The sequence below is a fragment of the Protobothrops mucrosquamatus genome, unplaced genomic scaffold, assembly GCF_001527695.2.
Source record: "Protobothrops mucrosquamatus isolate PMUCROS unplaced genomic scaffold, P.Mucros_1.0 scaffold3869, whole genome shotgun sequence".
Classification (NCBI taxonomy): Eukaryota; Metazoa; Chordata; class Lepidosauria; order Squamata; family Viperidae; genus Protobothrops; species Protobothrops mucrosquamatus.
In genome coordinates, this window is record NW_015389819.1 from 104,809 (window position 1) to 116,189 (window position 11,381).

An 11,381-nucleotide genomic window follows, 5' to 3' on the forward strand; every position below is an offset into this window, starting at 1 on the left:
CTATCTATCTATCTATCTATCTATCTATCTATCTATCTATTCTATCTAATCTATCTCTATTATTTATTATGTATATTATATATCAAATACATATACACGCTCGCCCGGAACAGAAGAGGCAAACGCTTGGAGCTTTATGTAGCCAAGGAAACGGTGCCTTTATTCCGCCAGATTTAAACAAGAAGTGACTCAAAATTCGGCAATCCATCCCGGAGTGCAGCTTGGCTTCTCCCCCTCCCCCCCCCCGTGTCTCNCCCCCCCCCCCCCCCGTGTCTCCCCCCCCCCCCCAATAAAACCGGCTCGCTTTCACAGGGGAGGGTGGGCGAAGGGGGGAGAAACGGGCCTGCCCTCCCAAAGCGGGGACGCGTCTGGGTCAGGCTCCCCAAAAGTTCTGGCTGGGGGGGGCAGGGGTCCGCCCCCCCCACTCCAAGGGGCCGTGGTCATGGAGGGGGAGGGTCTCTGCGTTCTGCCCCCCCCCCACCGTGGGGAAGCCAGGCCCAAGAAGGGAAAGGGGATTAAACATACAGCATTGAATGTGTATACATTATATATATATTCATATTTATAAGAGTCCTTTTTTTTTTTTTTTTTTGCAGTGCTTCTCGAAGGTTTCGACACTGGGGGAGAGGGGGGGGCGGCAAAGACCCCCCCCACAAAAGCAGGCTGCCCCCTCCCCTATATCCGAGCCCCAGGCAGCCCGGATCCGCGCTCTTTTAAGTTGGCCCCCCTCCCGCAACCACCAGCCAGGGGGGGTGTGTGTGTGTGGATACAAACCAGCTCGGTCCTGAGTACCTCTTGGTCAGTCTAATGTCCGGCCGGGGGTGGCTTTCCGGATGGGGCCGGCCGCTGCCTCCTCCCCCCCCTGCAGGAAGGGGAGGGGCTGGGGAGGAGGAATTCGAATCCGAGGCGGGGGTCCCGAGAAGGGGCAGGAATCGCCGGCCGGGCCCCCCCCAGGCTGTCACATAATCCGGAAATCAAAAAGGAGAGGCCGGAGGGCCACAGGGGGGGGCCCCTCGGAGCAGAGGTGGGGGCCGGCGCGGGTGGAGGGGGCTCGGCGGGCAGGTGGCCCAGCTGCCCCCCCCCTCAGTCGTCTATGCAAATCACCTCCCCGCCTTTTGCTTCTTTCTTCTCCAGGCCTTCGCCCTCCTTCTCCTTCTTCACAATCACGGGGGGCCCGTTGGCTGCAAGGATATTTGGGGGGGGGTGAGAGAGAGAGAGAGAAAACGGTATATATCTCCACGGTGTATGTGTGTTTCCCCAAAAATATTAATTTATATTAATTTTTGCTCCAAAAGACGCATTAGGGCTTATTTTCTGGTTAGGGCTTATTGGGGGGGGGGGGGGGGAAACATACTGTGAATACCGTAAATTCAAAATTTGGGTGGCTGACAACAAGAGTTAGTGGGAGACTAGTGTAGCTATTTCAAGCTCTTTAGCTGATGAGAGAGCTTGAAATAGCTATACTAGTAGTCTCCCACTAACTTTGTCAGCCACCAAAATTTTGAATGTGTGTGTGTGTGTGTGTGTGTGTATATATAGATATATAGACAGATAGATATGGATATATAGAGATAGATATAGAGATAGATATAGGGGTGTGTGTGTGTGTGTGTGTATGTATAGATATGGATATATATATATATAGATATATATAGAGATATAGGTGTGTAGATAGATGTGTGTGTATATATATGTGTGTGTGTGTATGTATGTATGTATTAAATTTCTATCCTGCCTTTAGTACAGGCAGTCCTTATTTTGGGGGCAACACGGTGTATGTATGTATGTATGTATGTGTGTGTATGTATGCATTAGATTTCTATCCTGTCTTTAGTACAGGAAGTTCTTATTTTGAGGGAAATACGGTGTGTGCGTGTGTATACGTACATACATACATAATATATGGATGTGTGTGTGGATATATGTACGTGTATATGTGTATGTATGTATGTATGTATGTAATTAGATTTCTATCCTGCCTTTAGTACAGGCAGTTATTTTGAGGGAAATACGATGTGTGTGTGTGTGCACATATATACATACATACATTATATGTATGTATGTATGTATGTATGTAATTAGATTTCTATCCTGCCTTTAGTACAGACAGTCCTCGACTTACAACTGTTCATTTAGTGACCATTAGGAATCACAACGGCACTGAAAAGAGCGACCGACGAACATTTCTCACACTGGCGACCGTTGCATGCATCCCTCGCGGCCCCGTGTCGGTCATAAAACGGGGCAAAATTCACTTAACAAACGTTTTGCTTCACGACAGAAATGGCGGGCTCCGTTGCGGTCGTTAAGTCGAGGACTACCTGCATTTAAAATGACTTGTGACCGTTTTCCCCTTTTGCAACCTAACAGTAGTCAATGGGGAAGCCAGATTCACTTAACAACCGGTTACTGCAGTGATTCACTTAACGACTGCGACAAAAACAAGGTAGTAAGTTGGGGCAAAATTCACTTCACAGCCGCTGTCTCACGTAGCAATGGAAATTTTGGACTCGGCTGTTGTCGTAAGACGAGGACCGCCTTCCTGTAAGTGACGTTCTGGGGTTTTTTTCATAACCCAACTGTCCGGTTTTTTGTGCAACCACCGCAACGGTGTCATTATACTCACAAGCCTTGCGCAATCGTCCCCAACTGACCTGTTATGAAGGAGCCGGTTGGCATCTGGCTGTAGTTGGCCCCCAAGGTGGGCAGACCCCCACCGGGGGTGGCCCCGAAGGAGCCCCCAAAACTAGGTGGGGTGGCGTAGGGTCCAGGAGGGAAGGCCTGCCGAAGGAAAAAGACAGGGAGGGGGACACCAATTAGCCCTCCAGAGGCGTTGCGTTACGAGACGGGTGGCAAATAAATTAAATTAAAAGTAAAATAAAATAAATAAAATAGCAAAACGAAACAAAACTTAAGTTCCAGTCGCACTGCAGGGGGAAAAGCCAGGGAAAAGGGACCTGGGTTGGGTGGCAAATAAATGAATAAAAGTAAAGTGAAATAAAATAAATAAAATAGTAAAACGAAACAAAACTTAAGTTCCAATCGCACTGCAGGGGAAAAGCCAGGAAAAAGAGACTTTGTAGATAGACAGACAGACAGACATACAGAGAGGGAGAGAGACAGACAGACAGACAGATAGATAGATAAAGAGAGAGGATATAGATAGATAGATAGATAGATAGATAGATAGATAGATAGATAGATAGATAGATAGANAGAGATGATAGGTAGATAGAGACACAGAGAGAGATGAGAGACATAGAAGAATAGATAGACAGACAGAGAGATGAGATAGGTAGGTAGGTAGATAGAAGATAGATAGATAGATAGATAGATAGATAGATAGATAGATAGATAGATAGATAGATAGATAGGCAGGCAGGCAGGCAGGCAGAGAGAGAGAGAGAGAGAGAGAAGATTGGCATTTACCGGAACGCTCTGGGTTTCGTTCCCCTTGCTGGCCAAGCGGCTCAGGATGCTGCGCTCGGACATCTGGAGCCGGGCAGCGATGGGAGGGATGCGGGAAAGCGTGGCCGGCAGGCGCGTCACGTCGGCCTTCATGTCGCTGAGCAGCTCCTCCAACTGGTTCAGCACTGGCCCAGCCGCCGGGAAAGAAGAAGAAGGAGACAGAAGAGAAAGCAAAGTCCATCAGGGCCAACGCTAGCCATGGCCTTCCCTGGCGGGCCACAAACTTCCTGGACACCGCCGCCTTCCTTCCCAGTCTCAAGCTGGAAGGGACCTTGGGAGGTCGTCTAGCCAAACCCCCTGCTCAAGCAGGAGACGGTATGCCATTCCGGACAATGTAAAGTAACCTCCAGCTTTGGAGCAACCACCACTTCTGGTGGCAAGCTGTCCCACTGGTTAACTGTTCTCAGCTGGGAAGTTTGGTTCTGTAGGATAGGAAACCATCAAGTTGGAAGGGACCTCGGAGGTCTTCTAGTCCAACCCCCTGCTCAGGCAGGAGACCCTACCCCATTCTGGACAAAGGGCTGTCCAGTCTCTTCTTAAAGACTTCCAGTGATGGAATCCTGTTTCCAGGTGAGCTAAGGGCCTGCCAATTGTTCTAGGCCACCTTGGCTCTTTTATGACTCGTGGACTTCAACTCCCAGAATTCCTGAGCCAGCCATGCTGATGGGAAAGGGAGAGGTTTCCAAACTGAGCCAGGCTGGCTCAGGAATTCTGGGAGTTGAAGTCCACGAGTCATAAAAGAGCCAAGGTGGCCTACCCCTGTATCTAGGGGAAGGGGCTGAACCTAGAAGCCCATCATCCAACAACGGAAGGAGCGCCCAAAAACAGCCAGGAAGCAGGAGATACAGGTAGTCCTCCACTTATGACCATAATTGAGCCCCAAATTTCCCTCGCTAAGCGAGACAGTCATGAATTGAGCTTTGGCCCCATTTGACCACCTTTCCTTGCCAGGGAATCACTGCAGTCGTTCAGTTAGTTAAGTTGAAGCTCTGGGATGCTTTGAGAGGACAGGAGCGGAGTTGACAAGAAAACAAACCGAAGAAGCTCAAGAAGGCACCAAAATTATGCAGCCACTGATGTCTGTCTGTTTCTCTGTCTATATCTATCCATCTATCCATCTATCTATCTATCTATCTATCTATCTATCTATCTATCTATCTATCTATCTATCTATCTATCTATCACTATCACTATATCTATCACTATCTGTCTACCATCTATCATTATCATTTATATCTATCTATATTTATCTATCTATCTCATCTATCTGTATCTTCTATTTATCATCTCTCTCTCTCTCACTATCTCTCTATCACTATCTATCTATTATCTATCATTATCATTTATATCTATATTTATCAATCTCTCATCTATCTCATCTATCTTTATCATCTATCAATCATCTATGTATCTATCAATCATCTATCTATCTATCTATCTATCTATCTATCACTATCACTATATCTATCACTATCTGTCTACCATCTATCATTATCATTTATATCTATCTATATTTATCTATCTATCTCATCTATCTGTATCTTCTATTTATCATCTCTCTCTCTCTCACTATCTCTCTATCACTATCTATCTATTATCTATCATTATCTATCATTTATATCTATATTTATCAATCTCTCATCTATCTCATCTATCTTCTTTATCATCTATCAATCATCTATGTATCTATCAATCATCTATCTATCTATCTATCTATCATCTATCTATCTATCTATCTATCTATCTATCTATCTATCTATCTATCTATCTATCTATCTATCTATCTATCTATCTATCTATCTATCATCTATCTATCTGTCCTATCATTATCTATCTATTTATCTCTGTCTACCTATCATCTATCTAGCTATCTGTCTGTCTATCTATCTATCTATCTGTCTGTCTGTCTGAGATATGACATTTTGATGGGCACAACAGTGGATCCGGACCAGTCACAATACTTGATGAAGGATGCAAAGCAGACTAGAAGGCACCCAGCTAGATATCCCAGAAGCACCCGGTTTCTAAGGCGAGAATATTTTCTGGCTGTTTTTCTTTGAAAGTTCAACCGAGGACACCAAGCGTGTTTTCCACCCAGGCGGTCCCCAACCTTTCCATCTTGCGCGCGCTTGCCCATTTCTCCCACGGCCTGGTTTCCAACAGGCCGCGGCCGGGGGGGAGTTGGGGACCCCGGTTCTACCCCACCCCCCAAGATGCTCATTCCAGTTATTGGGGGGACGCTCAGCAAGCGAGGAAGGAGAGGAAAAACCTTCAAGACAGATTCGAAGATGCTCAGAGGGAGGGTCCCGGTTTCTCCGGAGATACTAGTGGGATACTCCGCCGACAGACCCGAAGCAGAGATACACAAAGAGCAGGATCAAGGAGACAACCACACACACACAGTGGCTTTGCACAGCACAACCGCACTTTAATGGATTCAGAAGGGGCAGGGGGATACAGAAGGATCCACGCACGGAGGCCGGGTGTGTGTGTGGGTGGGAGAGGGAGAGTTACGTGGACTGTCCTCGTCGCGCCTGCCTCCCCGCCCGCCTCTTACCCTTGTGCAGGACGGCGTTGGCGGGCTTGTTGCCGGCCAGGGACTCCTTGGACAAGTGCTGGTGGCTCTCGGCCAGACACTCCACCTCGGCAAAGCGGGTGTTGAGGGCCATGGCGGGGTGGCTGGGGTCCTGGGTCATGTTCAGGTAGGCCGCCCGGCGGAGCTGCTCCTCGATCACCAGGGCCTGCTCCAGCAGCTGGCAGAAACAAGGCAGGGGAGACGGTCAGAAGGCAGCGGGCACCCCGGAGAAGGCCAAGGGGGTCTTTCCCCTCGACTTACGGTGGTTCGTCTAGGTCAGGGGTAGGCAACCTCGGCTCTTTTATGACTTGTGGACTTGCAACTCCCAGAATTCCTGAGCCAGCCATGCCTTTTTTTCCCCCCTCCTACCTCCTATAGCAGAAAGATTGCAGAGGAAGGGATTATAAGAGAGTAAGCACGTCGATGGGTAGACACATCCTGCTGGCTCAGGAATTCTGGGATTTGAAGTTGAATAGAATAGAAATAAGGAATAGAATAGAATTATGGGATAGAATAGAATAGAATAGAATAGAATAGAATAGAATTATGGGATGGGATAGAATAGAATAGAACAGAACAGAACAGAACAGAACAGAACAGAACAGAACAGAATAGAAATAAGGTATAGAATAGAATAGAAATAAGGAATAGAATAGAAATATTAGAATAGAATAGAAATAAGGAATAGAATAGAATAGAATAAAAATTAATAGAAGAATAATAGAAGAATAGAATAATAGAATAGAATAGAATAAAAATTAATAGAATAGAATAGAATAATAGAATAGAATAATAATAGAAGAATAGAATAGAATAAAAATTAATAGAATAGAATAGGATAAAAATTAATAGAATAGAATAGAATAATAATAGAATAATAGAAGAATAGAATAAGAATTAATAGAATAATAATAGAAGAATAGAATAGAATAAAAATTAATAGAATAGAAGAATAGAATAATAATAGAATAGAATAGAATAAAAATTAATAGAATAGAATAGAATAATAATAGAATAGAATAGAATAAAAATTAATAGAATAGAATAGAATAAGAATAGAATAATAGAATAGAATAGAATAAAAATTAATAGAATAGAATAGAATAAGAATAGAAGAATAGAAGTATAATAGAATAGAACAGAATAAAAATTAATAGAATAGAAGAATAGAAGAATAGAATAGAATAAAAATTAATAGAAGAATAATAGAAGAATAGAATAGAATAGAATAGAATAAAAATTAATAGAATAGAATAGAATAAGAATAGAATAAGAATAGAATAAAAATTAATAGAATAGAACAAGAACAGAGCAGAACAGAATAAACTTTATTGTCGCTTTAAATGTAGACTAATCAGCATACATTAAAATGAAATCTCACTGCGTTCAGCTCTCAAAGGGCCACCCCCTCCAATATACACCGCATAAACACAACAAAAGATTAGGCCTATAACCACACGCGCGCACACACACATATTTAACCACAGAGAAACAACACATCCTAGCTAGCGTATCGCCTTAGCCTGCTTTTAAATTCCAAAGCCACCACCGCAGCCCCAGCCCGTCTCTCAGCCCGAGGGGGGGGGCCTCCCACTTTCTCCTCGCCCACCTTGAACCTCCTGGCCAGAAACTTGTTCTTCATCTCCAGGAAGTTCCCCTTGTTGGCTTCGCTCTTGAAGGGCTCGTTGATGATGGCGAACTGGTTGTCGTTCTGGATGTCCTGCCAGCGGGCGTAGCCGTGCCTGCAGGGGTGGGCAGGTTAAGGGGCGTCCACAGTTGCGGGCAGGAGTCCCCACGGAGGGCGGCCTCTCGGAGAAGAGCGCAGAGAAGGGAACCCTCTTCCTCCTCTTCAACTGACTTCCTCTAGGGCAGAGGTCCCCGACCTTTTGGGCACCAGGGACCACCGGTTCCGTGGAAAGAGGTTTTCCCGCGGACCGGAGGGGGCGAGGTTTTCTGTGCTGCCTGCATCCCGGGGATGGGGCTTGGCTTGTTTGTGCAGACCGGTTGCTGGTGTGCTGCAGCCCAGTACGGGTCCACAGACCAGGGGTTGGGGACCTCTGTCCTAAACCTTAAACCTAAGCCCCTAACCCCCTAACCCGGTTGCTGGTGTGCTGCGGCCCGGTACCGGTCCACAGACCAGGGGTTGGGGACCTCTGTCCTAAACCTTAAACCTAAGCCCCTAACCCTAAGCCCCTAACCCAGTTGCTGGTGTGCTGCGGCCCGGTACCAGTCCACGGACCAGGGGTTGGGGACCCCTGTCCTAAACCTTAAACCTAACCCCCTAACCCTAACCCCCTAACCCTAACCCGGTTGCTGGTGTGCTGCGGCCCGGTACCAGTCCACGGACCAGGGGTTGGGGACCCCTGTCCTAAACCTTAAACCTAACCCCCTAACCCTAACCCCCTAACCCTAACCCGGTTGCTGGTGTGCTGCGGCCCGGTACCGGTCCACGGACCAGGGGTTGGGGACCCCTGTCCTAAACCTTAAACCTAACCCCCTAACCCTAACACAGTTGCTGGTGTGCTACAACCCGGTACCAGTCCACGGACCAGGGGTTGGGAACCCCCGTCCTAAATCTTAAATCTAACCCTTAACTCTAGCCCTAAACCTAATCTTAACCCTAAATCTTAAACCTAACCCCTAACCCTAACCCTTAAACCGTAAATCTTAACCCTAAATCTTAAACCTAAAACCTAACCCTAACCCTTAAACGTTATACCTAACCCTAAACCTTAAACCTAACCCTAAATCTTAAACCTTAACCCTAGCCCTAACCCCCTAACCCTAACCTTGGTGCACTCTGGGTGATTTTCTTGCGTAGGTTTCAGGACCCAACTAAGTAAGATCAGTACTGGAAGGGAGGGGAGGGGCTGTGCAGTGGAGGAGGACTGTGGGGTCCTTGGGGGGGGTGTCTCTGAGCTGGGTTGTTTTATTGTGGACGTTTCATGACCCAACTAGGGAACATCCTCAGTGCTACTTAATCTCAATCCCTTCCAGCAGTGATGATGTTCCCTAGTTGGGTCATGAAACGTCCACAATAAAACAACCCAGCTCAGACAGCACCAGGGACCCCCACATTCTTCCTCTTTCTCCTTGTGCTCTCCTCCTCCTTCTTCTCCTCTTCCTCCATTTCTCCTCCTCCTCCTCCTCCTCCTCCACTCTGCACACCTCTCTCCCTTCTAGCCCTGATGCTGTTCCCTAGTTGGGTCATGAAACGTCTGCAAGAAAACCACCCAGCTCAGAGCGCACCAGGGACCCCACGCTTCAACCCTGAGTTATAGGTATTCTCTTTTGTCGGGCAGAAACTGGCAGTGAGACCCAGAGGCTGCAGCCCACCCCCCACTCAGACATTCTCCAAAGAGCTCTGCTTCCTGCAGGAAAACAGCAGACCAGCCCCCTCCCTCCCCGTTCACCACCCCGGGGAAGCTCGGCTGTCCCCCGAAAAACCCTAACCCTCCCCATCCTTCACGGGATGGCCCTGCGACCACTTGGCCAGCTCTTTCTCAAGACGGTGTCCTTCTCCCCTCTCGCTTCCCCACAAAGGGTGCCCTGTCCTCCGCCTTCACCGGGAATCACGGGCAACACCCCACCCACCCCCAAACTCCACTTTCCCAAATTTTAAAGGATACAGGACGATGCCGGCCAGCAGCCAGTAGTCATGTCGGCGGTGCCAGATCTCGTTCAGCTTGCTGGAGGAGATGGCGGCTCGCTCCTCGTTCTGCCAAAGGGTGTGAAGTTCTGGCCAGAGAGAGCAGGAGAAAAATCACCACTGGGTCCGGTCTGAGAAACCAGCTATAAATCCNAGAGAGAGAGAGAGAGAGAGAGAGAGAGAGAGAGAGAGAGAGAGAGAGAAGATTGGCATTTACCGGAACGCTCTGGGTTTCGTTCCCCTTGCTGGCCAAGCGGCTCAGGATGCTGCGCTCGGACATCTGGAGCCGGGCAGCGATGGGAGGGATGCGGGAAAGCGTGGCCGGCAGGCGCGTCACGTCGGCCTTCATGTCGCTGAGCAGCTCCTCCAACTGGTTCAGCACTGGCCCAGCCGCCGGGAAAGAAGAAGAAGGAGACAGAAGAGAAAGCAAAGTCCATCAGGGCCAACGCTAGCCATGGCCTTCCCTGGCGGGCCACAAACTTCCTGGGCACCACCGCCTTCCTTCCCAGTCTCAATCGGAACAGAGAGCCGGAAGGGACCTTGGGAGGTCGTCTAGCCCAACCCCCTGCTCAAGCAGGAGACGGTATGCCATTCCGGACAATGTAAAGTAACCTCCAGCTTTGGAGCAACCACCACTTCTGGTGGGAAGCTGTCCCACTGGTTAACTGTTCTCAGCTGGGAAGTTTGGTTCTGTAGGATAGGAAACCATCAAGTTGGAAGGGACCTGGGAGGTCTTCTAGTCCATCCCCCTGCTCAAGCAGGAGTCTCTCCTTGGAAGATTTCCAGTGATGGGAGTCCTGTTTCCAGGCGAGCTAAGGGCTCTTTTATGACTCGTGGACTTCAACTCCCAGAATTCCTGAGCCAGCAGGATGTGTACACCCATCGATGTGCTTACTCTCTTATAATCCCTTCCTCTGCAATCCACGAGTCGTAAAAGAGCCAAAGTTGCCTACCCCTGTACCTAAGGGAAGGGGCTGAACCTAGAAGCCCATCATCCAACAACGGAAGGAGCGCCCAAAAACAGCCAGGAAGCAGGAGATACAGGTAATCCTCCACTTATGACCATAATTGAGCCCCAAATTTCCCTCGCTAAGCGAGACAGTCGGGAAATGAACTTTGGCCCCATTTGACCACCTTTCCTTGCCCGGGAATCGCTGCAGGTCGTTCAGTTAGTGACGGGCCTGTTCCGTGAATCCAGCCTCCCCCGCTGACTTTCCTCATCGGAAGGTCGCTAAAGGGGATCACGTGACACACACACCCCCGGGATGCCGCAACCGTCACAAATGTGAGTCGGTTGCCAAGTGTCTTCCATCTGGATCTATCTATCTATCTATCTATCTATCTATCTATCTATCTATCTATCTATCTATCTATCTATCTATCTATCTATCTATCTATCTATCTATCTACCTACCTATCTATCTATCTCTATCTATCAAACTCTATAAAACTATCTATATCCATCCATCCATCCATCCATATCTATCTATCTATCTATCTATCTATCTATCTATCTATCTATCTATCTATCTATCTATCTATCTATCTATCTATCTCTATCTATCAAACTCTATAAAACTATCTATATCCATCCATCCATCCATCCATCCATCCATCCATCCATATCTATCTATCTATCTATCTATCTATCTATCTATCTATCTATCTATCTATCTATCTATCTATCTA

The 11,381-nt window shown here is 47.5% G+C and overlaps 1 protein-coding gene across 1 annotated transcript in view; it reads right to left on the bottom strand.

Annotated features, from left to right (window-relative positions):
- Window positions 1-1,083: 1,083 nt before the first annotated feature.
- The window catches only part of LOC107298317 (chromodomain-helicase-DNA-binding protein 3), a 44,544-nt gene continuing 34,246 nt past the window's right edge, over window positions 1,084-11,381 (bottom strand). Inside the window, exons 20-22 of the mRNA XM_029286492.1 lie at window positions 9,910-10,073; window positions 2,655-2,781; window positions 1,084-1,181 (exon numbers count right to left, since the gene is read on the bottom strand). Coding sequence (XP_029142325.1) covers window positions 1,084-1,181; window positions 2,655-2,781; window positions 9,910-10,073 — 389 coding nt within the window. The remainder of the gene's footprint in view (window positions 1,182-2,654; window positions 2,782-9,909; window positions 10,074-11,381) is intronic.